General features: G+C 44.2%; 2 protein-coding genes across 5 annotated transcripts in view; one reads left to right on the forward strand and one right to left on the reverse strand.

Moving 5' to 3' along the window:
* NT5C2 (5'-nucleotidase, cytosolic II) overlaps positions 1-25,740 on the forward strand; it is an 80,351-nt gene extending 54,611 nt beyond the window's left edge. For all 4 annotated transcript variants that reach the window (XM_054034139.1, XM_054034140.1, XM_054034141.1 and 1 more), the window contains 15 exons: positions 4,256-4,373; positions 7,741-7,836; positions 10,338-10,429; positions 10,640-10,697; positions 12,752-12,845; positions 13,892-13,945; positions 15,208-15,291; positions 16,132-16,173; positions 18,040-18,147; positions 18,529-18,595; positions 19,418-19,588; positions 21,260-21,311; positions 21,700-21,760; positions 22,524-22,700; positions 23,675-25,740. In XM_054034139.1, coding sequence (XP_053890114.1) covers positions 4,256-4,373; positions 7,741-7,836; positions 10,338-10,429; positions 10,640-10,697; positions 12,752-12,845; positions 13,892-13,945; positions 15,208-15,291; positions 16,132-16,173; positions 18,040-18,147; positions 18,529-18,595; positions 19,418-19,588; positions 21,260-21,311; positions 21,700-21,760; positions 22,524-22,700; positions 23,675-23,917 — 1,517 coding nt within the window. In that variant the 3' untranslated portion in view covers positions 23,918-25,740. The remainder of the gene's footprint in view (positions 1-4,255; positions 4,374-7,740; positions 7,837-10,337; positions 10,430-10,639; positions 10,698-12,751; positions 12,846-13,891; positions 13,946-15,207; positions 15,292-16,131; positions 16,174-18,039; positions 18,148-18,528; positions 18,596-19,417; positions 19,589-21,259; positions 21,312-21,699; positions 21,761-22,523; positions 22,701-23,674) is intronic.
* Positions 24,798-26,299, reverse strand: part of CNNM2 (cyclin and CBS domain divalent metal cation transport mediator 2) — a 186,383-nt gene continuing 184,881 nt past the window's right edge. The window contains exon 8 of the mRNA XM_054034136.1: positions 24,798-25,988. Coding sequence (XP_053890111.1) covers positions 25,947-25,988 — 42 coding nt within the window. The 3' untranslated portion in view covers positions 24,798-25,946. The remainder of the gene's footprint in view (positions 25,989-26,299) is intronic.

A 26,299-nucleotide genomic window follows, 5' to 3' on the forward strand; every position in this document is an offset into this window, starting at 1 on the left:
GCTGTATCGGTCCCAGGATATTAGAGACACAAAGTCGGTGAGGTGATATCTTTTATTGGACCAAGAGAGACAAGCTTTCGACAAACTGTTCCCATAGCAGCAACATAATGCAACAGGGTTTTTAGAAGAAGGGAATAGTGAAGTTCTGTATAGAGAAAGAAATCACAGTTCCCTTGGGAATTTGGCCAGATTACCAAGGAGAAATTGCACAGCAGGTTAAAAAAATTTATATGGTCTGTGTGAAGAACTAGGAGGGCTCCAGCTTCTTCCAGGTGGGGGTGGGGACAGGGAGGGGCTGAGGTGGGCTAGACAGAAAATGGGGGGAGGCTGCGCTATACATCTTGTGGGCGCACACATTTATTTTTTAACCATATGCACTTAAATGTCAAGTATCAGAGGGGTAGCCGTGTTAGTCTGAATCTGTAAAAAGCAACAGAGGGTCCTGTGGCACCTTTGAGACTAACAGAAGTATTGGGAGCATAAGCTTTCGTGGGTAAGAACCTCACTCTTGCATCTGAAGAAGTGAGGTTCTTACCCACGAAAGCTTATACTCCCAATACTTCTGTTAGTCTTAAAGGTGCCACAGGACCCTCTGTCACTTAAATGTGTGATTTATCTATATTATCCTCAAAAGAGGAATAAAAATATATACAAACACGTCGGTTTTAAACTTCGTCTAGCCTGTGAAGTGAGCAAAGTAGGACATTTGGAAGATTTGGAGACTCAGAGCCGTAATACAGCAACTGATACTGTGGTCAGTCTGGAGCAGGGGACCTCAGTGCTAGAGAGGGTTAACTGAGCACAGGTGCTGTAGGAAGTCTTACCCACACACCGTTCTGTCCTGCATGTGCGCTGCAGCAGGCACTGTGGCAGGGAGCTGCACGCTGGGGATGCGAACCAGGCAGGGCGGAAGGCCCTGGACATCACAGACCTGAGCTTGCTCCCCAGGGCTGGCTGGCTGCAGCCGGACCATGCTCTGCCAAGCCTCACCACCAGTTAGCAACCACCCTGCCCCTACTTCAGGGGTGCCATTTAGGGAGGTGCTTCCCCACCCAAGTTTCATACCACATTATAATTTTACTGTGTGTGTTGGGGTAGTGTGCGTGGGAGACTGGGTGTGGGTTGGGAGAGTGTGCATTTGTTGGAGTGGCGTGTGAGAGAGACTGTGCGCATGTGTGTGTTGGGGGGAATGTGTGTGTTGTAGGTAGCATGTGAGGGAGACTGTGCACGAGTTGGGGGGAGTGCGTGGGAGACTGTACATGTGTGTTGGGAGTGTGTGTGGGAGACTGCACGTTCCCGAGTGAGTGTGTCTGCACGCTGTCTCTTTAAGCCGAGTATTCAGGAGCCTGACAGTGGTTCAGCGCCACAACAGCTCCCATGCCTGAGCCAGAGACACCAGCAAACAGGCTCCCTGCCCCCCACCCCAGCTCAGTGGAGACCTACTCAGGCACGGCCACCTCTAGCATCAGGCAAGCTCCCCCAGCGTCCCGCCAGCCGTGGATCAGCTTCCCAAAAAAGGGGAGACTTAAGTGTAAACACGGGGCTCGCAGCCTCTGGACTGCCGGCTGCTGAGGAGCTGTGTCACATCTCTGGCCAAGGCTAGCATCAGCAGAGGAGTTGACTGTGCAAATCTCTGCAGCGCAGCCAGGGCTGCAAATCTGTCAGGGGATCCCTGAGCGCAAAGGGACTGAATGGAAGAAGATGATGATTTTCCTCCAGTCTAGCCCAGCGGCTAAAGCCTCCTCTCTGCAGATCAGGTGTGTGTGAGGTCTTCAGGTACCAGTCCGTTTCCCCTGGCTGCTGCTGCTTGCAGGCTGGGGTGAACAGCAGGGGGAAGTGAGAGCGAGTGAATCTGGGGAAGGAGAAGTGAGTGTGTCTGCTGTTGGAAGCCTGGCCAGCAGCCACAGCTCTTTCAGCTGTGCCTTCAAAGCTGGGCGGCCGGAGAGCAGCGGCTCCTGGCCGGGTGCCCAACTCTGAAGGAACCGCCACAACCAGAAGCTGGGAGAGGTGGCTACTGGGTGGGGGCTAAGGCAAATTTTGGGATGGCTATAGCCCCCACAAGCCCCCTCAAGTACCGCCCCTGTGAATAACTCAGCATGTCCTTGTCCCATGCTGCCTTAATAAATGGGGAACTCTGGGCATCTGTCTTACCCATCTACAATACATGAAAGGTATATTTCTTACTGTTTCCTTCAGTAATTTGCCTTTAGCAGCCCTTCAACAAGAGAATTCATTTTTCTAGACTGTGATCTTTCATGATCTTCACTGTGCTCTTTCTGTTCTGACCTCCTTTTGCTCACTAGCACTCTAGATCACGCCCCAGGATTTCCTGCACAATCCTGTGCTCTCTTAGTTATATTAGCAACAGAGGGTCCTGTGGCACCTTTTAAGACTAACAGAAGTATTGGGAGCATAAACTTTCGTGCGTAAGAACCTCACTTAGTTATATTAGTTATTTCTGCCCCTCATTCTCACCCACAACATAATCAGCCTCTCTGTTCCTATTGCACTGAGAAGGCCCCAGGCAGCAAATGTCATATAACTTTATTATATGTTTACCATTAGTATAATAAAAGCGTGAAGATTTTGTTAACTACATTATTACTTTTAGGTATCCTTTACTACTAAGTAAGTTAGTATTAGAAGTGTGTTCAAGCTTACAATTGTTGCTTTTCGAAGTGATAATAGGCCTTTGTTAAAAATAATAATGAACCCTTAGATTTCTGTCAGCCAGATAATACCTGGGACGACATATGTTACTGTAGAGCTGGGCAAATCTTTTTGGCAAATAGTAAATTCACTGACATGCAGTTTTCGGGGGGAGCTGAAACTATTTGTGAATTTGGGTCGAATTTGGCAATAGTTTTGGCCAAGTAAAACCTGAAAACAGAAATTTTGGAAATATCATAAATCATTTTGAAAATGTCAGATCCACTCCACATTTTATTTTGAAAATGTCAGTTTGAATTAGCATTTAATTTGACCAGAACAAAAAAATTTTGGTTTTTCATTTAGTCGAGAAAAAAAAATTCATTTTGGTTAAAAACTGACCAGTTTTTTTTCCTGGAAGCCAAAAATCACTTTGCTCAGTTCTACATATGTGATTCCTCATGACAGTCACCATAATCTATAATCTGTCCCTGTCTGATACCTGATTTTCCTTCATGATCTTCCTCCTTTTCCACCTTTTTTCAATAGTTTCACATATAAGTTTTCTCCTCTCTGACTTGGTCTCTCTTTTCCACAGCATGTTTTCTTACCTGTACTAATTCTTTGGGGACTGTAGATATATTTATTATTTTTAGCATTTTTTATAACTCCTGCAGAGGTGCTTGGCACCTCGCAGAAAAGCATGTCTGTGTTCTGAAGAGCTTACCATGCAAATAGCACATGTTTATGACACACACATCTGCAGCCTCCAAATCATTAGTACAGTGGGGCCCACTTAAATATATATCTCAACTGTGATGGGAATTATTTGACCTCAGTGCATCCTGGGGCCAGATTCTGTGACAGTGACAGTTTCCATGCAGCAAACCTCAACATACTGTCCACAGAAATACAGTGAAGCCATCAAACAAACGTTGAATGAAATTGTTAAATAAGTACATTTTCCCTGCATTGAGCGAAGGTATATTTTATAAATGAAATATTAAAATAATAAACTGGTTTAAAAGAATAACATTTTGATGCAAGAAGGTAACATCTGATAGGTTTCTATGGTACCATATAGTTTTATTAACAAATTATATGCTGACCTGATTACTGTATCTTCTGTGGAAGCTATCATAGCCCACAGCACTTATAAACACCTCCTAGCTGAATTCCTGACACTAATATTAGGCTATGGAATTGGGTCCAGAGTAACAGGTGTAACAGCAGTAAAGAAGTTCAGATTCTCTGCCTCTAAGACGTGTGTAGAGAGGGTGGGGGAGGAGAGGGAACTGCTGTTTGGAATATATTTCCTCTGAGGCAAAGAGCTCTGATGGACTGACTTTTATATTTCATCTGGTGCCTTCTGCTGCTGAAATATGAACTGCACTTCCATTCTGCAAAAAGCCTCTAGCATGATCTAATTCCATGATCATGTAAGCAGCGGAGCAAGTGAACCTGAAATAGAGAAGGAAAATAATGACGGAACTGAGTGTTGTAGTGTGGAAGAGGGAGGAGGGAGAATGGAAAAATTATTTTTAACTGCCTTGTTTAACCATGAGCTATTTTTGTATTTTCTAACTGGAATCTTATCTTGGTACAGTGTATAAGTCCCCTGAATATGAATCTCTTGGATTTGACCTGACCGTAGAAAGATTGGTTTCCATTGGATACCCTCAGGAGCTGCTCAGTTTTGTCTATGATCCTTCATTCCCTACCAGGTAAATAACTAAGAGATCCTGATCCAGTCTACTTGTGGCTTTGAATGTTTGTTCTGTGAAGTTCATAGACATGAAATTTCAAATTTTCAGAGGGCACCTTTTAAGCCTGCAGTTGTGCACAGAATTTGGGTAAACATACCCAATTGACTTGCAGTGACTGACTTCACTTGTGCGCAGTTTTTGCACAAACAGACATGCCACCAAAGAACGAGAGTGCTGTGAAAGAGGCCCGCTGAAAAAGTTGTTCAAAATACCTATAAAGCAAGAACATTAGAGCGACATGTGAAATTTTACTTAAAATCTAGGGTTTGTGAGAATGAACTTTTACAGAATATGAGCCTGCAGGAATGTTGCATAAATTATTTTATTTTAATTATTTTGAAATAAAGTATTCCTGCATATTGTTGGAAACTCGAACATTGCAGCAATGTCCTCGTGCACAAGAGAGATCCTGAAAGTGAAACTGACTGTGAAGAAAAATAAAACTGGACTAGTTAAGTTTAATTGTCCAAACTGAATGAAATGCAGGAAGTATGCCTGCAAATATTGGTGCAAAGTAAATTTAATTTCTAAAATTCTGACACTTTTGAGAGTCTCTTAGTAGCAGAGGTATGGAAGTTTGTGTTTGATTTTAATCTGATGTGTCCCTAAAACCTTTAAAGTTGATTCCATTCATGCCTTTGCTGGACTTAGTCTTACTGGCTTCTGTGGCGGCTTCTATGGATTGTTTACTAAAATGTCGGCAGTGGGATGGTGCTGAGCTCTGGTTTTCAGTCTGGCAGCCCCTTTCCTTTCATGCCTCCTGCCTTGAATTGCATTGAGCCTACTGCCATAAGTTCCCATGTCCCTAATAGGAAGGTTTCAGAGTGGTAGCCGTGTTAGTCTGTATCAGCAAAAAGAACGAGGAGTACTTGTGGCATCTTAGAGACTAACAAATGTATTTGAACATAAGCTTTCATGGGCTAAAACCCACTTCATCGGATGCATGCTGTGGAAGATACAGTCGGAAAATATATACACACAGAGAACATGAAAAAATGGGTGTTGCCATACCAACTGTAAGGAGGGTAATTAATTAAGGTGAGCTATTAGGTGGGCTATTATCAGCAGAAGAAAAAAACCTTTTGTAGTGAGAATTAGGATGGCCCATTTCCAACCATTGACAAGAAGGTGTGAGTAATGGTAGGGCGGAAAGATTAGCATGGGAAAACAGTTTTACTTTGTGTAATGACCCATCCACTCGCAGTCTTTATTCAAGCCTAATTTAATGGTGTCTAGTTTGCAAATTAATTCCAATTCTGCAGAATGGTTGGAATGGGACATCCTGATTATCACCAGAATTTTTTTTTTTCTTCTGCTGAGAATAGCTCCCCTAATAGCTCACCTTAATTAATTACCCTCCTTACAGTTGGTATGGCAACACCCATTTTTTCATGTTCTCTGTGTATATATATTTTCCTACTATATCTTCCACAGCATGCATCCGATGAAGTGGGTTTTAACCCACGAAAGCTTATGCTCAAATACATTTGTTAGTCTCTAAGGTGCCACAAGTACTCCTCGTTCTTTTTGCATAATAGGAAGGTGGCCCGTAATGAAGCTGTCAGGAAGGTTACACTGAGCATGTTCAGTGAATTTACTGCCTTCTTCATGGGGATGACCAAGAAGGGGTGCCCATGTGAGGATAGGGTGACCAGACATCCCGATTTTATCGGGACTGTCCCGATTTTTGCTTCTCTGTCCCGCGTCCCCACCGATGTTTGGTCGGGACACTGGACAAAAAAGAAATGTTGCGCTCCGCCCCCCCCTGCCCCGGCTCCGCCCCCCTTCCCCCATTTGCTCCCTCCCCAAATCCCCGCCCTGGCCCCGCCTCTTCCCCAACCACACAGCATTCCTCCTCCCTCCCAGGCTTGCAGCATGGCGGCGCAGGCCTGGGAGGGAGGGGGTGGCGGCGGTGCCTGGATCCTGGAGCTGATGAGTCAGCTCCGGCACCCGGCGGGCAAAGGGGGGCTGGCAAGGGAGGGAGACGGGGGCTCAGCTTTGAGCCCCCCACCGCGACAGAGGGCTCCTGCCCGGGCCGCTGCACCCGGGGCCGGGAGCGCAGCCTGGAGGCTGCTCCAGGCCTGCAGCCCGCGGGGTAGCGCGGTGGGTCCGGGCGGGGGCAGCGTGGAGCGGGCAGGGGCCGGTTGGGCGGCGTGGGCCGAATCTCTGCTGCTGCTGCCAGGGAGCCCTGCGCCTCTTCCTCCCGCTCGCGGCTGCGGCTCCTTCCCGGCCGGATGCGCCCCCTGGCCACATGCGGCATGCGTCCAGCTGCTCCTTCCTGGCGGGAGGGAGAGTAGGCGCGGGGGACGCACGTCGCATGTGGCCGGGGCGGCGGGAGGTGCGTCCCGCCGGGAAGGAGCCGCAGCCGCGAGTAGGCGGGAGAGGCGCGGGTCTCCCTGGCAGCAGCGGGGATTCAGCCCCTGCCACCCGCCCAGATCCACCCCGTGCCACATATGCCCGTGGCGGGCCGAGGGGTGGGAGGCTCCGCGGGGAGGGCAGCGCGCGGGGCCGGGGCCTGCTAATGCCCCCGGCCCCTTTTAAATGCCCTTTTTTTTTTTTGCTCCACCCCCCCCTTTTTTTCCCTCCCCTCTCCTCCCCCCCGTCCCGATATTTTGGACTGCTGATCTGGTCACCCTATGTGAGGACAACTGACAGCAGCCTTACTACCAATCAGTCTTGAAGCATCTCACTGTTTTCAGCAGTTATGGCATCTCCTTTTCCCAAAGGCTAGTGACTAGATAAATGAGCAGAAACATGTAATGTGGTTTTGGCAGAAAAGAGGCAGCCCTTAAATCGGTAGTGGGGAATGGCATGGCATTTTGTGCAGCTGTGACATGCTATGTCTGGCTCACCTAAATGCAACAGAGAGATGCACAGTACTGGAGCGGTTCCTTCCCCCAATCAGCTCTCCATTGCATCTCAGTAGAATTCTCAGGGAATCACAAGGGCAGGCAAGAGCCAAATTCTTGACCTTGTGTAGAAAGCTACACATCTTCCCCGATGAACGTATAGCTAAGCTTTCTAAGTAAAATGAGCAAAATGATTCAAAGATCAATAGAGAGCAGGTCAATTATACATTTCAACCTGGCAATGCCGGGGGTGGGGAGGGTGGTTCCAAAGCCAAATAGAAGGATACATTAGGACTGGATCAGCACAACCCCGCCCCCAGTGTTCAATTCTGTTTTGGATGGGACATAAGAATTGGCTCAAACATTCTACTTCAGATAAGCACACTCGAGCTGATTTTGGTTCCTGCTCTGAGTATGGTGTATTTGGTCACTCCTCAGTGTGTTTGATTTCACATCTTAAATTCCTTCCTTGACAGAGGCCTGGTGTTCGATACACTTTATGGAAACCTGTTGAAAGTCGATGCCTATGGGAACCTCCTAGTGTGTACACATGGCTTTAACTTTGTGAGAGGGTGAGTACTGGTAACCTGGCCATTCACTGGTCATTGGTTCTGGCTTGATAAATGGCTTAATAAACCATAAGGAATAGCAGATAATTGGTTTATAAAGAGATGCTGGTTTTATATTTTTATAGCTTCCGTTTATATATAAGAAATTGTGAATGTTCTGAAGTTAATGATATTTCAAAGTCTAGGGAAAAAATCAGTACAGTACAAAGAGGCCTATATTTTCTAGAGCACTGGAAATAGGCTAGGACGTGGTGTGGGGAAGAGTTTATAGGACAGTGTGGGGGCTTTTTACCTGTGCTGGCATAATTCAGTTTCAGCATCCTGTCGTCAGGTAAAATAGTTGAATTGTGTCAGCCCTTTCTGGAACCGGCAGAAGTCTGCATCGCATGAACAACTGCATGTGGTTCAGCTCACCAGTCTTTGCTTGAGAGAGGTGAAGGATTGAACTAGCCTAGGAGCTGGATTATTGTAGCTTATGGTTTAGGTCAACGGGAAGAAAGGAGAGCAGCAGAATATGGACCCTGGACTTCAGAAAAGCAGACTTTGACTCCCTCAGGGACATGATGGGCAGGATCCCCTGGGAGGCTAATATGAGGGGGAAAGGAGTCCAGGGGAGCTGGCTCTATTTTAAAGAAGCCTTATTGAGGGGCCAGGAACAAACCATCCCGATGTGCAGAAAGACTAGCAAATATGGCAGGCGACCAGCTCGGCTTAACAGAGAAATCTTTGGTGATCTTAAACACAAAAAGGAAGTTTACAAGAAGTGGAAACTCGGACAGATGACTAAAGGGAGGAGTATAAAAATATTGCTTGAGCATGCAGGGGTGTAATCAGGAATGCCAAAACACAACTGGAGTTGCAGCTAGCAAGGGATGTGAAGGGTAACAAGAAGGGTTTCTACAGGTATGTTACCAACAAGAAAGCTAACGGCATATTGGGCTGCATGAGTTAGTAGGAGCATTGTCAGCCTATCAAGGGAAGTGATTATTCCTCTTTATTTGGCACTGGTGAGGCCACATCTGGAGTATTGTGTCCAGTTTTGGGTCCTCCACTACAGAAAGGAGGTGGACAAATTGGAGAGAGTCCAGAGGAGGGCAACAAAAATTATTAGGAGGCTGGGGCACATGACTTGCAAGGAGAGGCTGAGGGAACTGGAATTATTTAGTCTGCAGAAGAGAAGAGTGAGACGGGATTTGATAGCTGCTTTCAACTACCTGAAGGGGGGTTCCAAAGAGGATGAAACTAGGCTGTTCTCAGTGGTGGCAGATGACAGAACAAGGAGCAATGGTCTCAAGTTGCAGCGGGGGAGATCTAGGTTGGATATTAGGAAAAACTATTTCACTAGGAGGGTGGTGAAGCACTGGAATGGGTTACCTAGGGAGGTGGTGGAATCTCCATCCTTAGAGGTTTTTAAATCCTGGCTTGACAAAGCCCTGGCTGCAATGATGTAGTTGGGGTTGGTCCTGCTTTGAGCAGGGGGTTGGACTAGATACCTCCTGAGGTCTCTTCCAACCCTAATCTTCTATGATTCTAATAGTAAAGCCGTGTGAAAGCTGTGTGTGATGTTCTGCAGTCCCCATTAGCTGTTAGCATTCTTCTTACCTCTATGAGTAGAAAGTTTAAATAAGAAAATGGGGGAGTGCAGTGCTAGATGCAAAATGTGACCAAATAAGTTCTCAAATCCATAATATGAGGCTAGAGTTGATGGAATGGAGGAACAGTTAAGTTCAGTAGCAACTGAACAGGAATCCCAGAGGCCATCAGACAGGCCTTCTGATAAGCTCATCTCAAGCTAGCAAGTCTCTGCAGCAGGAAGTAGAAACCTTAAAAAATGAAAGCTCAAATGTGTGCTCAAATCTCTCATATGTACATGTAGTCTTCACAGACTCCAGTGGGGTTGGATATGTGCCCTGAGTTTGGTCCTGCTATGTATATATATAATGGATGCTTTGAATGCAAATAGCATAATTCTGCCAGTGATCACTTAAAAAGTATATTTTAAGAGAATGAGAATAATTACTTTTTTTTTAACATTGCCACCCTGCTGTTTAATTGCAAAGAGCCTCATTATCGTCTCCAGCAGAACCACCTTGATGAAAGCTGCATGTGGGTGTTTAAAAAAAAAAACACATGAAAACTAGGGGAAAGTTTAATTAGTTTAAACAAACAATGAAAATGCAGTGGATTTAAGTATCCCCTGGCTATCAGCTCAGGGATGAAGGTAAGGCTGTGGTCACTCAACCATTCTGCTTCCCTGTGTCAGATTTGTTCACTTTACTGACCAACCATGGATATTTTTGCTAGAGCCAACACAGCTATGGAGTGTTTTTACTTTTGTATCACCAACACACTGTTCATTTCCCCCTCAGCATATGGTAAAACTAGGTGTTGATTAAAGCTTGAGGGAATCTTCAGTTAATTGGCCCTTTTATGATCAGATTCTAAGAACTATAGAGTATGCTATTGTTTCATTCAGTTTTTCCCTTTACTATCTTGTTTTTCAGGCCAGAAACTCGGGAGCAGTACCCAAATAAATTTATTCAAAGGGATGACACAGAGAGGTTTTACATTCTGAACACGTTGTTCAATCTACCAGGTAAGTCCCTAGTTAGCTACTGTAGGGCTTGATCCTTCATCACAGAAATGAATGGGTGTTTTGCCGTTGACTTCCTGACAGCACATTGGGACCTGTGCTGGTGTGCTTTGAGTTACATGAACACCTCTCTTCCTCCAGACTCCTACCCCAAACGTTATTTTAATTTATGTTGTTTCTCTTGTTTTAAAATTCTGTTTTGTTTCTTTGCAGAGACCTACCTGTTGGCTTGCCTAATAGATTTCTTTACTAACTGTGACAGGTATTCTAGGTACGTTTACTGCCTGATTTTATAAAACTAATGGTATAGTGCAGTCTTGAATATATGTTTTAAATAATGGATGCAGGGTACAGCACAAAGCTGCTCTACCGAGGTCCAGTCTCCCACTAATGTCAATGCGAATCTTTCCATTGACATCACTGGGACTAAGATCAGTCCTCTTTAGCTGTTTAATATAAAAGTGAATTCTGTGCTGATGTGAAATGTCTATTAACATCTCTGGAGACTGAAGGCCTAGACCAATTGGATGCAGTAAAGACATTGGCAATGCAGCTCTTCCCTCATACTGTGTACCTGTCTCAATGCACTAGTTGCCACAACGTGGAGAGACAACCTCTAGATATGAACCAAGTGAATGGTTGGTTTCCATTTCCACTCTGATCTTGGCGCCTCAGCTAAGACTTCAACAAATAATGCCAAATGAGTTGGAGGATTGATGACGTGGAAGTTTGTGATCTGAGACCAAAACTTACTACAAACACAGTGGCCACCAAACAGCCCTTAGATGTCTATTTTCAGTGCCTTGTATTTGTAATTAGACTTGTATTTGAACCAGTAACCTAGAGGCAAAACTCCCAAGGCCAATTACCAGAGCCACTTAGGTTCCCCATGTAGCAGTTTTAACATTTTCATGGTTAAGAACCTCGTTCACTCAAAAGTGAAATATACTAATGACATGGGTTTGATTTAAAAAAACAGATTCACTTAATGAGAGGATTGTCTAAAATATTAAGTCTGGTTTTAATAACTTTTAAAGGATACATTTCCCAATTTTTTATAGTAATTTTTGATTTACTGTTCATAGCAAACTTTTTGAAGCAGGAAATGTACATGTTTTCTTTTTCCTCCATCATGTATGTGCATCAGCACCTGTTATCGTGGGGTTGCTCATGAGTGCTGTGCTGTCAATGCTTTTTGGTTTAGAAAAGGAACATTGAGACATATGGGATTTTGGGGGGCTAAAAATCAATATTTACATGGGCTTGCAAAGAGGTGTATGTTTAAAATGGTAGGTTACATTTTGAGCTAGCAAACCTTGATGCAGCTGCATAAATGATTCACATGCTATGAAGTGATACCAGGTATTACATTCTTGGAAAGTAAAGGTTAAACACATATGCAGTTTTGCCTAGGGACACAGGAATTGCCATTCTGGATCAGATCAGTGTCCAGTATCCTATCTCTGAAAAATGGCCAGTACCCTATAGTGGACAATTATGGAATAATTTGCCCATAATAGAGTTTCTTCTTAATCCGCATCTGTTAATGATTGGCTTATGCCCCAAAGCATGAAGTTTTATATATAGTATAAAATCCTTTTTTGAATCTATCTTATGTAAAATCTTGGCCTCAGTGGTATCTTGTGGTGGTGAGTTCCACAGGATAATTATGCACTGTGATATAAAAAAGCAACATTACCTTTTATCAGTGTTAAATGTGTTGACTTTTAATTGAATTGAATATCTCCTTTTTCTTGGGTTATGAAAGAGGATAGTCAGCAACACTTAATTTACTTGATTACGTTCATCTTTTTGTATACCTCTATCCTGTCCTCTCTTATTTATCAGCTGTTTAAACTATAGTCCCAGTCTATCAATCACTCCTAAAATGGAAATCTTTCCATGTCCTTAATCATTATGTACGTACCGTTCCATTAGTGTCAGGAGGGAGAGACTAGAGTCCCAGTCACAAAACCTGAAATAACACATTCCTGGTGCATGGTCCAGAGACAGGAATCTGCTTCCTGAAGTTCTGAATGAATAGCACGTTTGGGTAACAAACACCTCTCATGCTGCTGTATATACCAGGTCTGTTCAGATAGACTCGGTTAACTGGAAACTATTTACAGGGGCATTCTCTCAATTCCAGCACCCACGAAGGAATAAAAGAGGAAACAATGACTACAAGTTGGGAATACGAGTTTTGTCTGTCAGATAGATTGCGCTATCTTGTCTCCCTGGTTGCTTCTTAGTCACAGAGGACCTGTGCACACTGGCTGCTGTTCTTGATCTGACATATCTGATCTCTCTTCTTTCTCCTCATAGCTGTGAAACGGGGTTTAAAGATGGAGACCTCTTTATGTCCTTCAGGAGTATGTTCCAGGATGTCAGAGATGCTGTTGACTGGGTTCATTACCAGGTGATTGGAACTCCTTGGGATTTTTTCTGAGTTATTAATTGAGCTACACCTGTCTTTAACTCTTGAAATGGAAGCAGTTAACATGTGACTATATCCCTGTAAAAGAAACCTGTTTTGCCATTTAGTGACCAGATATGTGAATGGTGCAGGACTACACCCTTGGGGACAATGATTCTCTCTCTCATTAGACAGGAGACTCCCTCTGTCTTTCTATCTCATCCAATCCTCATTTTCCTTAGCTATAATTAACAAGTGATTTAAAGATTGCACCATGAACCGCATTTGCATTTTATACCATGTATTGAAGTTGTGGACTATTAATTTTTGCAATATTGATTTTATTGTACATCTACTGTAGAGAATTAATTGCTTCATGCTGTTAGGAATCTGTGTGTGCAGGTTGGAGAATTTCATAAGTTTTGATGCTCTGCTTAGTGCAGGGGGCAACCCAATTTTATATACACAAACATATATACCTATGCTATTTGGATTTCCTGATCAATAATGTTTGTAAATATGGCAGCTGAAGGCATGATTCTGCTCCCCTTATTCCCAGGAAGAGTCCCATAATGAGTAGGATGGAGCACATTCATATTATTTGATCACATTTTATGCTTCCGGTTGTCATCTGATTTCTACAAGATTCAGAAGGGAATTTTTCATACAGTTTTTGCACAATTGACCAGGTGCTTTGTGGTGGGTTTTGCCTTTTACTGAAGCTCTGTGGTCACTGCTGGAGACTGGAGATCAATGGTCTGATCTGGTATGGCAACTTATATTAGTTTCTGTTTCTATCACATTCCTTCCTGAAAGGATTGAAATGGTGTTAAAGTGGATTATTCACCTCTAAAATTATCACCAGAGTAGGAGACTGCATGGCTCATAGGATTTGTGATAGTTCATGCTCTCTCTCTGAGTCACCCGTTCAGATTCATTCCTGGTTTGTATTTTTACTGGGCTTTGACAGTATGGAAGTTGGAGATAATCTGATGTGTGTTAGATCATTAAGCCCAGCATCTCATGGAGTTCTGTTATTTCTATTTCAGGGAACCCTCAAGGAAAAGACACTTGAGAATCTGGAGAAGTATGTAGTGAAAGATGTAAGTGTGGAGTTACTTTGCTGTGCTGTGCGACATACTGTACCGAGAACACAGGCAGGAAGTGTGGGGGAAGGAGTAAACGTGTTGATTTGTTTTACTGAATTAGAAAACTGATAAGCATAGCTTCTACTGTAATAACCAAGGACAAAGTGGAAAGTTGAAACCCGGCCTGTGTCCCAACCCAATAATCCACATGGCTTGGTTTTCATCCACACATCTATTAAACAGATTATAAAAGCTAGAGGAGAATTTAGCACATGATGGAGGTGATGGTGTTGGTGAGGCACATGAAGACTCTCTTGGTGGGGAAGGAGATTGTTTCTTTTACTGGGCTGTTCTGTTAGCACCGTAAACCACAGTGATGCAGCTCTATTGACCTCAGCTTCAGAAGAGGCTGACATCTTTTCCAGACAGAAGTATTGATATAGCCAGCCACTGAAAGAGGCACGAGGGGGAGGGGAAATTCCAAGAAACCGTTCAATCTCTCAAACTTCCCTCCAAAGTGAGTGCAATGTCAGATCTAGGAAAGCTGAAACTGTGCACTCCTTCCTGCTTTTGGACTGCCTTTGAAGGAAGTGTGTGAGCTGCAAGTGAGCATTCTGCCGCCAGTCTCCATGAGTAGGCCCCATGGATAGTAAAAACTTATCTGAATGTCATTTGGTTTAAAGTACTGATACCAGCCAGTCCACATTATGGACTCATTGCCTGCCTGCAATGTTTCATTTTAAAGTAATTAACCAGTCTAGTTACCTGTCTGCAAACTGCTTTGGAAACTTCTGTTTTGGGGTAGTCGGTCACTCTTGTAATTTACACATGGCTGAATTAGGATTTATAACTTAATAAAAACAGCTCCAGCCTCAAACTCACTCTAACTTTGATGTTTGAATTATGACACATTCCTACCTGTAGACTTGGGTGTTCAAACCTTCTATCAAAGGGCTCATTTTGGTAATTTACCAGAAGCCCAAGGGGCCACATCCAGTTTGTCTGAAGTGGAGCTGGTAGTGGGTGAGCATGCTACAGTGTGTGAAGTGCCACTAAACTATTTAATATCATCGTGGGGAGTTCAGGGTCTGCTAGCACCCGTGGACGCAGTTAATGGTTCCCATTTACATTTCTTCCACTCTTTTCATTTCTACGTGCAAGGACGTTTTCCTGATGCCGTTGCCAGTTTAAAATTGTGTGGTCTTGCAAGCATGATTTTAATTGAGCCTTGTTTTTCCCAGTGGTAAAGTGTCTGTAATCCTTGTGTGTCCTTTTAGGGGAAAATGCCATTACTGCTCAGCCGCATGAATGAGGTTGGAAAGGTGTTTCTTGCCACAAACAGTGACTATAAATACACAGATGTAAGTGCTGCTGAAATATTTGGATTTGCGTAGAATTTAACGAAGAAAAAATGGATATTCATTTTCATACGTTTTCTGGTTTCACTATGACACTTTGAGTGTATTCTATATACTTCCTGAGTGAGAGGTAGTGTGATTTAGGGATTAAAGCAGAGGACTGGGTTTCAAAACTCTTGGGTTCTATTCCAGGCTCTGCTACTAATTTATGGTATGACCTGGGGCAAGTCAGTTACCTCATCTGTGTCTCAGTCTCTCAGCAGATGAAAAGTGCTGGATAAATGCAAAGTATTGTTATTTTTAAAACCAGTCGCCCCCAAAATGCAAAACTTTCCCTATAATCAAACTGTTCTGATGCATACATGAAGGCATCAGACAATCCTGAATCTGTGATCAAGTGACAGTCCAATAACTTTTGAACCATCAAGGCTAGAGGGCTAGAAATTGGTGCTTTGTCCGGGTGGAGAGAAGCTGGAAATTACCTCTTTTTAGTGGTGCAAGGTATTTGTTTAAAGCCCTGGGAAATCGCAAGATATCACAGCATTATTATGTATAGAAAGCTCACAGATCATTTTAAAGGTCTCTAAAATATATTTGAAGTAGTGTGCAGATTTTGAAGGCAAATCTATTCTTTGATTAGAAAAATTACTGTTTTAACTCCAACTGATGTTTTATTAATTTTGTTCCCAAATTGCAATAAATCTAATGCCAAAACTGACAGTAAATTGTAAAACTAAAAAAGTTCTGTAGTCTGAAAAGGTGGAGACTGAGAAGTATGTTGTTATAAACTACACAAATGTATATTTTAAAGTCCTGTAAATCATTTCTAATTTTGTCTTTCAGAAAATTATGACTTATTTGTTTGATTTTTCACATGGACCAAAGGTATGTGACTCTAGGACTGCTGTTTTACTATAAATTAATGCACATAATTATCTCTGTGTAGTGTAATAGGATTGTAATCCTGGTTCATGGACTGCATGAAGATTAGCAGGTATAGTTAAAACACAGTTGCTGTTTAGTTTCCTTATTTACACAGGATCAAATCCAAATATAAATAGAACATTTAGAGAGAGATGTTGTCAGCTGTTTTAAAACAAGAATCCTTAATAATAACATAATCTAATAAGGTTGCATTTTGCAGTTAAGATCAGTATGAAACTGACAAAGTTTAGGTGCCAATAAGAAATCTTATTGGAGAGCAAAAGGGCTTTGTAAATGGAAAGGAATATCTAGGTCCTAATACTGATCTCACTGGCGTGATTCAACTGACTTCAGTCATGTTAGTCCTGATTTACACTGGTACAAGTGAGGGCAGAGGTAGGCCCTGAAATGTTTAAATGTAAAACAGGAGCTCCAAACCTTTGTCTGCTTAGTACATTCAGCTTAATTGATTACTTCATCAGTCACACAATGCATGGCTCAGCTCCTGTTTCATGGAGTTACTTAATTATTTTCATGTGCCTGTCAACACTGCACCTGGGCACATGTCACAAATGAAAACCAGTTTGCTAAATTAAACTCCCCACAGTAAATGAAACAAAGAGCCCCATCTCTTATCTGCTGCCACCTCCTCAGTGACGATCTATAGTCAGAAAACTCTTTTGACTCAAAATATGTGCCTTTGCACCATGCTGTGAGGGTCGATAAATTCAAGCAGGGGTTATTTTCATAACGGGCACCCTTCACTCACTAAAAATACCTCCCATCCTTGTGAATACCAGCTAGGGAGTGTTGGCAACCCCTGCCTACCCCCCACCCTCCCGGCTGATTTCAGCAAACTTCAGAGAAAGGTGTGCTGCATAGATAAATGCTGATGGGTGCTTGTGCCTCTGATGCGTGGCTTTGGTACAGAGCGGTTACATGTGGGTAGGAGTCCAGGCTGTTTCCTACCATCTTTGAGAATGCTCACAAAGCCAGGTGCTGACTTCACAAGAATCCAGTGTTGTTTGCAGTGTGGTTGCAGTTGTGTTGGTCCTAGGATATGAGAGACAATGTGGGTGAGATAATGTCTTTTATTGGACCAACTTTGGTTGGTGGAAGAGACAGGCTTTTCAGCTTCACGGAGCTCTTCCTCAGAATAATCCAGTGAGCATGGATCTATGCAGCGTGTCACCTTTATACGCCAACTGGCAGCTATGTAATTTACAATATCCTTCACTGCAACAGCTGATCTATTATCTTACATGTTCAATGCAGTCATTCCATCTCAGCCTATGATGTCAGTCTCCCAAACCAGGCTGGACTTAGTACTGGATGGAAACCTCCAAGGAAAACAAAATGCTTTAGGAAGTGGTGCTGGTAATTCAGTACTCTCCCTTCTGAGCACCACAGAATGGTGCTATCCTGTTGGATTTACCCATTTGACCAACAACAACAAAAAAAAGATTCCTTTTAGGGAACTATTCCATTGCACTTTTTGCAGGATTATCAGATTCCACTGTGGTTTATTTATAATCTGCTTTCCTAAATTTCTCTGCAGTGGAATTTCTCTTGGATGCAGTATTTTTTGCTTTCTCCTCTAAACTGTAGTGTTTCTTGATGATGATCAATTGCTGTCATGTTGGACCCAGAGGTGGCTGCATTTCTGCAGTGTGTGGAGTGATTCCTCGATATGTAGTTTATGAAAGTGTTCTGGAATCCTTCAGGATGAAAGGTGCAATAAATATAGGCGCTTGTATTATAAAATGTATAAGTGATTTGAGAAGAGGCTGAAGGCAGATGATGCTTTTATGGTTTTTCCTTTCCTAGCCTGGGAGCTCTCATCAGCCATGGCAGTCCTACTTTGATCTGATCCTAGTGGATGCACGAAAGCCCCTCTTTTTTGGAGAAGGCACAGTATTGCGGCAAGTAGACACTGTAAGTACTGCACACTTACCCACGTGGTTTCTTTAGGCAGCTTGGAACAGGAACTGGAACTTTTCTAGACTGGACTCTGCATTGAAATTCATGGAAGGCATTGGGCTGGAGTTTGCTTTTCGTTACACCCGGTCAGCCTCATTGCTATCAGAGGTGTGTGTGACGGGCAGAACTTAGTCCTTCCTGGCTAAATTAGAATACAACAAACTGTGTATGGAGAAGAGTGAAACACAAAACCCCTCCATGTGAGTGAAAGCTGCCTCCAGTCTCCCAGGGAGAGACAGGGGTCCAAGAGAAGGAAGAATTAGGAAAAACCAGGCAGAAAAGATCCACCACACCAGTTGCCCGTCACTAAAGTGATTTCTTTCCTCTTCTGTACAGGTTACTGGCAAGTTGAAGATTGGTACCTACACAGGGCCTCTGCAGCATGGCATCGTCTATTCAGGCGGTAAAGCGAGAACAATCTCATGTGTATTCTATAATGAGCATAAACAGAGATTTAGCTTCTCAGCCTACTGGCATAATTGGGGGTTGTCAGGTTAATCCGTGGTAGTGTTTCTGATCGGCAAGTCCTTCAGTGTAACCTGGTGGACCTGCTCATCATCCAGTATTGTGCAAGGATTTTAAAGGGCATGGGAGAGCAGTGGCTGCTTTAGCACACTGGGGACTTGGCCAGGAGTTCTCAGCTGTTTTCATACTGCAATGCCAGGGTCAGCCACTTGCCAGGTGCACCCCGAATCCTCTGCCCCAGTTCGCATGTTGCTTCAAAGGAAGGGCAATGGGAATGAGGGTACTCAGCTCTTCTGACACATGAAGAGGATCTGGCTCATTCACTTCAGGGGAAGATGAGAGCCCGCACTGACCACCTCACATACTGCCCACAGCCCGAGAACCACAGCACTGAGCACTTTGTGCAGGCATTCCTGTAGTGCAAATAGCTGCAAGTGCTTGGCTACTATTGTGATGTGCTAATATGGAGCAGACTGGGGCTTTGGGGAGACCCCCAAGGATGCTGCTTTCTGGCCCAGCAGAGATAATACACTTGGCAAAGATGATTTCTGGGAAGAGATGGCCAACTTGCTGTGTCTGTAGCCCACAGCTCCCTGTGTCTTGGCTGTCAGTGTATGCTCTGTGAGTAGCTGCAATTACTGGACACTTGTTTTTGCACTGCAGTGACAGGCATGTGCCTGAGTTGTGAGCATCTGAAATGTGAGAAATCTTTCCCTTCAGTTCACAATTGCTGACCCATCCTGCTTTCATTCCCTCGCAGGTTCCTCAGATACAATCTGTGACCTGCTGGGGGCTAAGGGCAAAGACATTTTGTACATTGGAGACCACATCTTTGGAGACATCCTAAAGTCCAAGAAACGTCAGGGCTGGAGGACCTTCCTGGTGATTCCCGAACTAGCCCAGGAGCTGCATGTCTGGACTGACAAAAGCTGTACGAAACTAGGCAACCACTTTGCTGTCTCTTCACTGGTGCAGCAACATTGACCTCACTGCGGCTGGTCTATTGTAACTGGGGGGAGATTTTAGTGTTATTTCTCAAGATTGTATTGTTTGTATGTTGTCAAGGGGAAAAGCTGGGGCAGGATTTGGAGGGGCTCTATGACAGTGTGCATCTGCTTTTATTTATTTTTTTCCTGAGATCTTCCCCTTGCCTTTGACATCTGTGTTAGGGGCTGATGCCGTCCTATTACCCGAGGGAAAAGATTGGAATCTTGGTCAGCCTTTCAGATCACAGTCCTGGCTGTTGGTAACACTGTCATCTCTTAGCGAGGATGGAGCTAGGCCTTTTGCATTTGGACACAGTGGAGGGATATGAAATTTCCAGCTGCATTGTGTATTAAAATGAGTTCTATGTGGCATGGATAGAAGCTGTGATCTGATGGGCTAAAGTGTTCCAAACCCATGTAATTTTTTCCTAATAAGCCACACCTCTTTCACTGACTGGATCAGTACACCCCTCCATCAAACAGTCACTTCTCAAAAGCCCTGTTAGAAGATGGCTTGTTATTCATTAAAAAGTATGTTAGCAGATTATGTTCTTCTTATCATGGTGTCTGATCCACTGGCACAGTCCCTCTCTGGAGGGCGTTCCAGTCAGTTAAGAGTGAGGGCTGCTTTCTGCAGCTCACCCCCTCACGCCACTTCTCTTCCTCCATTGGCATCTGTGTCGCAGTGATGCCTGAATCGCATCCTGAGCCTCACGCACGAACAGATCTCCCCTGTCACTGGGCTAGCCCCTTTGCTGGTGAGCTGCTTGTAGGGCAGCAGCAATGCGGATCTCATTTGTTGTGTTTAATCGTGTTGCTGCAGAGGAACAGCGGACCAGCGGTGCTCTAAAAAGCTTAGAGACTTAGTGTACTTATTCGTGATGTAAAGTCGCAGGGCAGATGAGGACAGGGAAGGCAGGTGATAGGGGAGGTGTGAGATCAGAGCAGGGGGAAGTCTGAGGAGAAAGCAGCTCCCATGTTTAATCCCTAGGATAAGCCAAAGATCCCATTCTCCCATGGCTGGAACAGCAGCTCACCAGTATTCTAGTGGAATTAGCGTGGCATTAGTTGCAGTATTGGACTAGCGGGGTCACCTCCCTCTGCTGTCAGCCTTCACAGCCTTCCGGTTTTCATTTAGCTTGTTTTATTTTTTTTTTTCTCTATTTTTCACTTCATTTATTTGGGACCCAGCTTTGTTCCATTCAGCTGCAGACAGCAGCAGGAATCACAACACAGGACAGAACTGCCTTCAGGGTAGAACCACTTTCATGGCCCAGTCCTGTAGCCCTACTCACGCAAATTGCCCCATTGATGTCAAAGAACTTACTTATCTAAAACATGCAGTGTGGGCCCCAAAGCAACAGGGATCAGTCCCAGAAAACAAGTCCTGAGCGCTGCCAGGCCTGCACAGTCTGCATTCAACTCTTTATCTGAACCATCTAGATTAGACACCTGTTTCCCGGCACGTCAGCCCTAGCAGCTCCGCACTCTGCTTTATTTTCCATTCCTGGCCACGGCCGCCTCCTATGAGAAGAGCTGGAAATGTGATGCTTTTGCTTTTGGCACGTCTTCAGTTTTCGCATTCTAACCCTCTTCTCTCTTCTGGAATTATTCAGCCCTTTTTGAAGAGCTGCAGAGTCTGGACATTTTCTTGGCGGAGCTTTACAAGTGAGTATTCCAACATTCATATAATAATAATAAGAAATAATAATTTCCCTCCACCAAGTAGCAGCTGCCATTTGAGGATCTTAATACACTTTTGCAAATATTAGATAATGAATCCAACAAGTCCCCGGTAAGTAAGCAGTATCCCCTTTTTACACATGGGGAAACTGAGGCACATAATGGTTATGACTTGCTCAAGGTCACACCATGAGTCTGTGGCACAGTCAGGAGTTGATCTCAGGAGTCCTGGCTCCTAATAATCCTGGGTTCTACCCACAAAGCTAGCCTTCTTTTCTCTATGTCTTCCTAACTACAAAATACCCCACCCCTAAGCCTCCTAGTTTCCTAAACATGTTCAAACAATGGTGTGTAATTTTTCTTCTATAACCAGGCATTTGGACAGTAGCAGCAACGAACGGCCTGACATCAGTTCCATCCAGAGACGTATTAAGGTATCAATTATAAAAACACCTTTTCACACTGAAGGATCCCAAAGTGCTTTACAGTCTGATACACAACCGTATACCGGGATCACTTCCCTCAGCACTAAAATGCAGCCACCTTTGGGGTGGAATACAGCAGCTTACAGCATGCATACATTACAGCAGCATTACACAATAGCTTTCTTAAGCAGGGAAGTAAAGTATATCACACTCAACTGAAATTAAAAAGGACAGAAGGTTATTACCCCAGTTGGAATTTGGCCAGGACATTGGGGTAGCACTTGCACTGTTAGGAAGAATGCCATGGTCAAGACCTTGGTTTTATGCCTGATCTAAAGGTGGCACTTGCAGAAGCATAGTGCCCCTTGGTACCATTCTGGGGCATTGATTCCATATTGACTCAGATGGGCCACCCACTGGCTTTCTGTCACCACCTCCTGCAGCATTCTTGGTGTTCCCTGGAAGTTTCCCATCTACTGATCAGGCAACCCCTGTTCAGATGACATCACAGCCTGGTGGGATGGCTGCAGCTATGATGAAATGTCATTGATTCCAGTACAACTTTCCCCCCCATTAGATGTAAATATGGACTCTGTGGGGTCTCGCTATTAGAACACACACAGCCTGTTAAGTGCCTCTCTATTCTAAACCCCTGCAGAATCTGAGCAGCTCAGGAACTCAGAATGTCCCAGTTACGTGACAGTCTTTTCCCTGTTTGAGTTTGCGTTGCTCTCTGTCTGGCCAGAGCCTTTAATCTGTCTTTTGCTTGTAGAAAGTGACTCACGACATGGACATGTGCTACGGGATGATGGGAAGCCTGTTCCGTAGCGGCTCACGACAGACCCTCTTTGCCAGCCAGGTGATGCGTTATGCAGATCTCTATGCAGCATCTTTCATCAACCTCCTGTACTATCCATTCAGCTACCTCTTCAGAGCCGCCCACGTACTGGTGAGTTGTAACCCACTGAGAAACCAGCACCAGTCCTGACAGGCAAATGCCATTAGAACTGTCTAGTGAGTGGTGTTGGCAGAACCAGATAAACACTGTTAAGGACTCGGGGACATCACTACTGTAGTGCAGAAGAGATAGGAAACTCACCTTCTCATATTATGGCTTGGAGGCGCTTAAGCTTGTTATGGAGGTGTCTGAGCTCTTTAGTGGAGGGTGATGGACTCCTGCTTGCTAGGATGGCACTGGCCACCCCGGAAGCTGGCCACCTTCCCAGCCAGAGGCAGTAATGACGGCTGCTCAGTGGGGATAGGAGGAATTATAAAAGAAAAATATTGGTGCTTAGAATAAAGGACATGGGGCTCATCCTCAGAATCACATCTAGAACAGCATAGAGTTGGGGATGCGTGCAGTGATGTGAGAAGACATACAGAGGGCTAACACTGGATCTAGTTACCAGTTTTGCTGTCCTCCACACTGGCTTTCCTATGGGAGAGTCCCATAAGCTGTAATGAGGCTAATTATTGGCCCTCAGTACTGGTGTTGATGTTAATATTAATGTCAGTGTCACGGGCTTGTGCTATCTCAGGAAGCTTCAGATGGTAACGGGCCAATTTGTTCTGAATGGATAGTATGAAAAGTCACTGGTCTTCATCTGTAAGGAGCTATGTGCTTCAAAGAGTAGTGAAAACTATTTCACTAGGGTCAGTTTCAGCCCAAAGCCCCCATGCATACCTGCGTTTTAGTATTAGTTCTGTAATGCTACAAGCATACACAGCATGGTGGGGCCTGCCTTTCTGGTCACAATCACAAGGGTTACATATCCGTACAGCATATTTAACAAACTTCAGATGCTTGTTTTTCATTAGTATCTGCATCTATTGGAGAAATAATGAGAGCATCTGCATGGCTGATCACAGCATTCCTCCTGGGACAATAAGACAGGTCCAGTCCTCTCTCTTGTTTTTGTATAGATGCCACATGAATCGACGGTGGAGCACATTCATGTTGACATCAATGAAAAGGAGTCACCTCTGGCCACACGCAACCGCACCTCAGTGGATTTCAAAGATTCCGACTACAAACGGCATCAACTGACCCGGTCAGTCAGTGAGATTAAACCACCTAACCTTTTCCCCCAGACTCCTCAGGAAATCACACATTGCCATGATGAGGATGATGATGAAGAAGAGGAAGAGGAGGAGGAAGAGGAATAGGAAGGAAAAATGGAAGCCTCTCTGAAGACAAAACATGATTGTGGCAGTGATGAGCGGGAGTGGATTCCCATGTTCGGTTCCGGGGGAATGGATGTGATTCTTTCAAAGGCACATTTTGAAAGTTTCCAAAAACTTTTTAAAATTAACACTAATCAGGAGGAGCCCCTTGTTTTTAATTTTGTGAATCTGCTCTTTGCAGATGGTTCAAAATGCCAATGGATTCTGCACTGCGGGAGATTCTAACAGTGTATTCAGACTGGACAGCACACAAGTGTTGTCTATAAAGCCTCGCCTGTTACAGATTAGGGATGCTGCATGGTTTTTCCCTTTTTCTTCCTATTGGTGCAATTCATTTGGTTTTCATTGAACGGTGTCTTATGAACGGTTTGGAATTTGTACAGTCTCCACAGAGAAGGAAGGATGCAATGTGCCCTGTAGCAGACAAAATGGTCTGACAAGAATCCTACTGCGAGTTGTGCCACTGTTCTTAACTCTGTTTTTTTGGATACAAATTCTCCCCCTACCAAATACTGTATTGTATCCAGGGAAACGTTATGGCTTCCAGCATTGAATTTACCCTCTGCTAAGCACAAGTTTCCCCTTATAAGCGGTTTAATGGTCTAAATTACTCTGGCAATATCTGATTTCAGTGGGATTCCGGTACTTACTAGCATTCAGTAGTTTTGGGTTTGTCAGAAAGTCTGTTGTCCTCCCCTTGGTGGATAAAGACTTAATTCTTTCATCATTGGCATGTAATGCATGATTTCTGTTACATTTATAAAACAAGTGACTCTTGTGCAATGCTCTCATCTATCCCCCCTCCTCAAATCCCCCTATATTTTCAACCAGTATTATTCGCAAACAAGCTTGAAATCGTATCTTTACATTGTATGTTAGTTATTTCCCCCTCCCCCCCCCAATTTCTGTTATCTTTTTCTCTGCTCTGCTTTAAGAAAGGAAAGGAAAGCACCAACGTATCCCAAAGATATAAAAGCCAAACAGCATCTGGGGTGGAAGTGTGCGCTTGGGCCACCCATCCTAGCCTGAACTTGGCCCACACTATAGAATCATAGGACCGGAAGGGACCTCCAGAGGTCATCTAGTCCAGTCCCTGCACTCATGGCAGGACTAAGTATTATCTAGACCATCCCTGACAGGTGTTTTTCTGTATGATCATGTGTGTGTATATACATATGTATATATATATATGATCATATACTGCAGGGCTGGTCCAATTGTGTGACCCATACAATTCCACAATACAGTTTGCAGCTGCCCCATCTTTCACATGGAGCTGTAGCACATAGAGACTACAGGTCCCAGCCTGAATGCTCCATCTTTAGCCAAGAGGAAGAGATTTGGCTCAAGATAGCTGTAGTCTCCAGGCTCCTGTGCTGGCACCTGCAGTTGCTGCAGGCTCTACCTCCATTTCAGAAATGAATATGGTGCAGTCTGCTTCATTTGTCCTGCAAACAGTTCTCAGTGTCCTGTCTGTGCCCTTTGGGCCTCCACCTGGTGTTAACTTAAACACAAATCCCTTGTGTTACCATTCCCTGTAAGGTGTGGTATGCAGTACGGCTGTGTTAACTTTGCAGTGCCATTTACTACCTGTCATGGGTGTGCTGTAGCTTATTCCAAACTGCCATTCATTTGTGAAAGATACAGAACGGGGGCCTGGTTTTAAAGAATTAGACCTTTTGGTTCAATCTCATAATTGCATTTGATCTTATGCCAGTGTAACATACAGTGAAAAACAAACCAGCAGGAGGTGCTATTGCTGGTATGTCAGGCCTACAAGTCAATAAACCATGATGGTTCTAGTAGTATTGGCCTATCGCTTTGTTTATGCATCGCTGCTGGAAGGTGTCCTTGTCACATCACAGCTGAACAGGGTGAAGGGGAGAGATTTTGCTAGGTACAGTGTTGGCGAGCCAGGAAACCATCAGAGAGTTTGGGTTTTCAGAGATGTCCAGCACTTTTGTCACTAAGTTTTAAGGAGCACAGTATCCGGCCTCCTCCTGAAAGGGACTCAGAAGATGTCTTCAGGGAAGGAAGATGATAACTTGAAATCCTATGATTAAGGATGAAAATCAACACTAAGCCATTGCATTCAGTAACAGAGATGTGATATTGTGTGAAACTATCAGGTCAGCTACACGTTTTTCTTTGCTCTGGTTGGAGGGGTGGAACAGGTTCACAGTGAATGGATTTAGAAACTGTTTTTAAAGACTTGTGAGATAATTGCTCCCCCACCAGCAGCTACACGCAGACCACCCCTTCCTGCATCTGGGTCAGACATTTCTATGGGACTGGTTCCCCTCCATCTGCCAAGGTTTTGCCTGTTCTGGTGAGTATGAGGGGGAGAAGGACACACGTCTACCT

The sequence above is a fragment of the Malaclemys terrapin genome, chromosome 7 (assembly GCF_027887155.1).
Source record: "Malaclemys terrapin pileata isolate rMalTer1 chromosome 7, rMalTer1.hap1, whole genome shotgun sequence".
Taxonomy (NCBI): domain Eukaryota; kingdom Metazoa; phylum Chordata; order Testudines; family Emydidae; genus Malaclemys; species Malaclemys terrapin.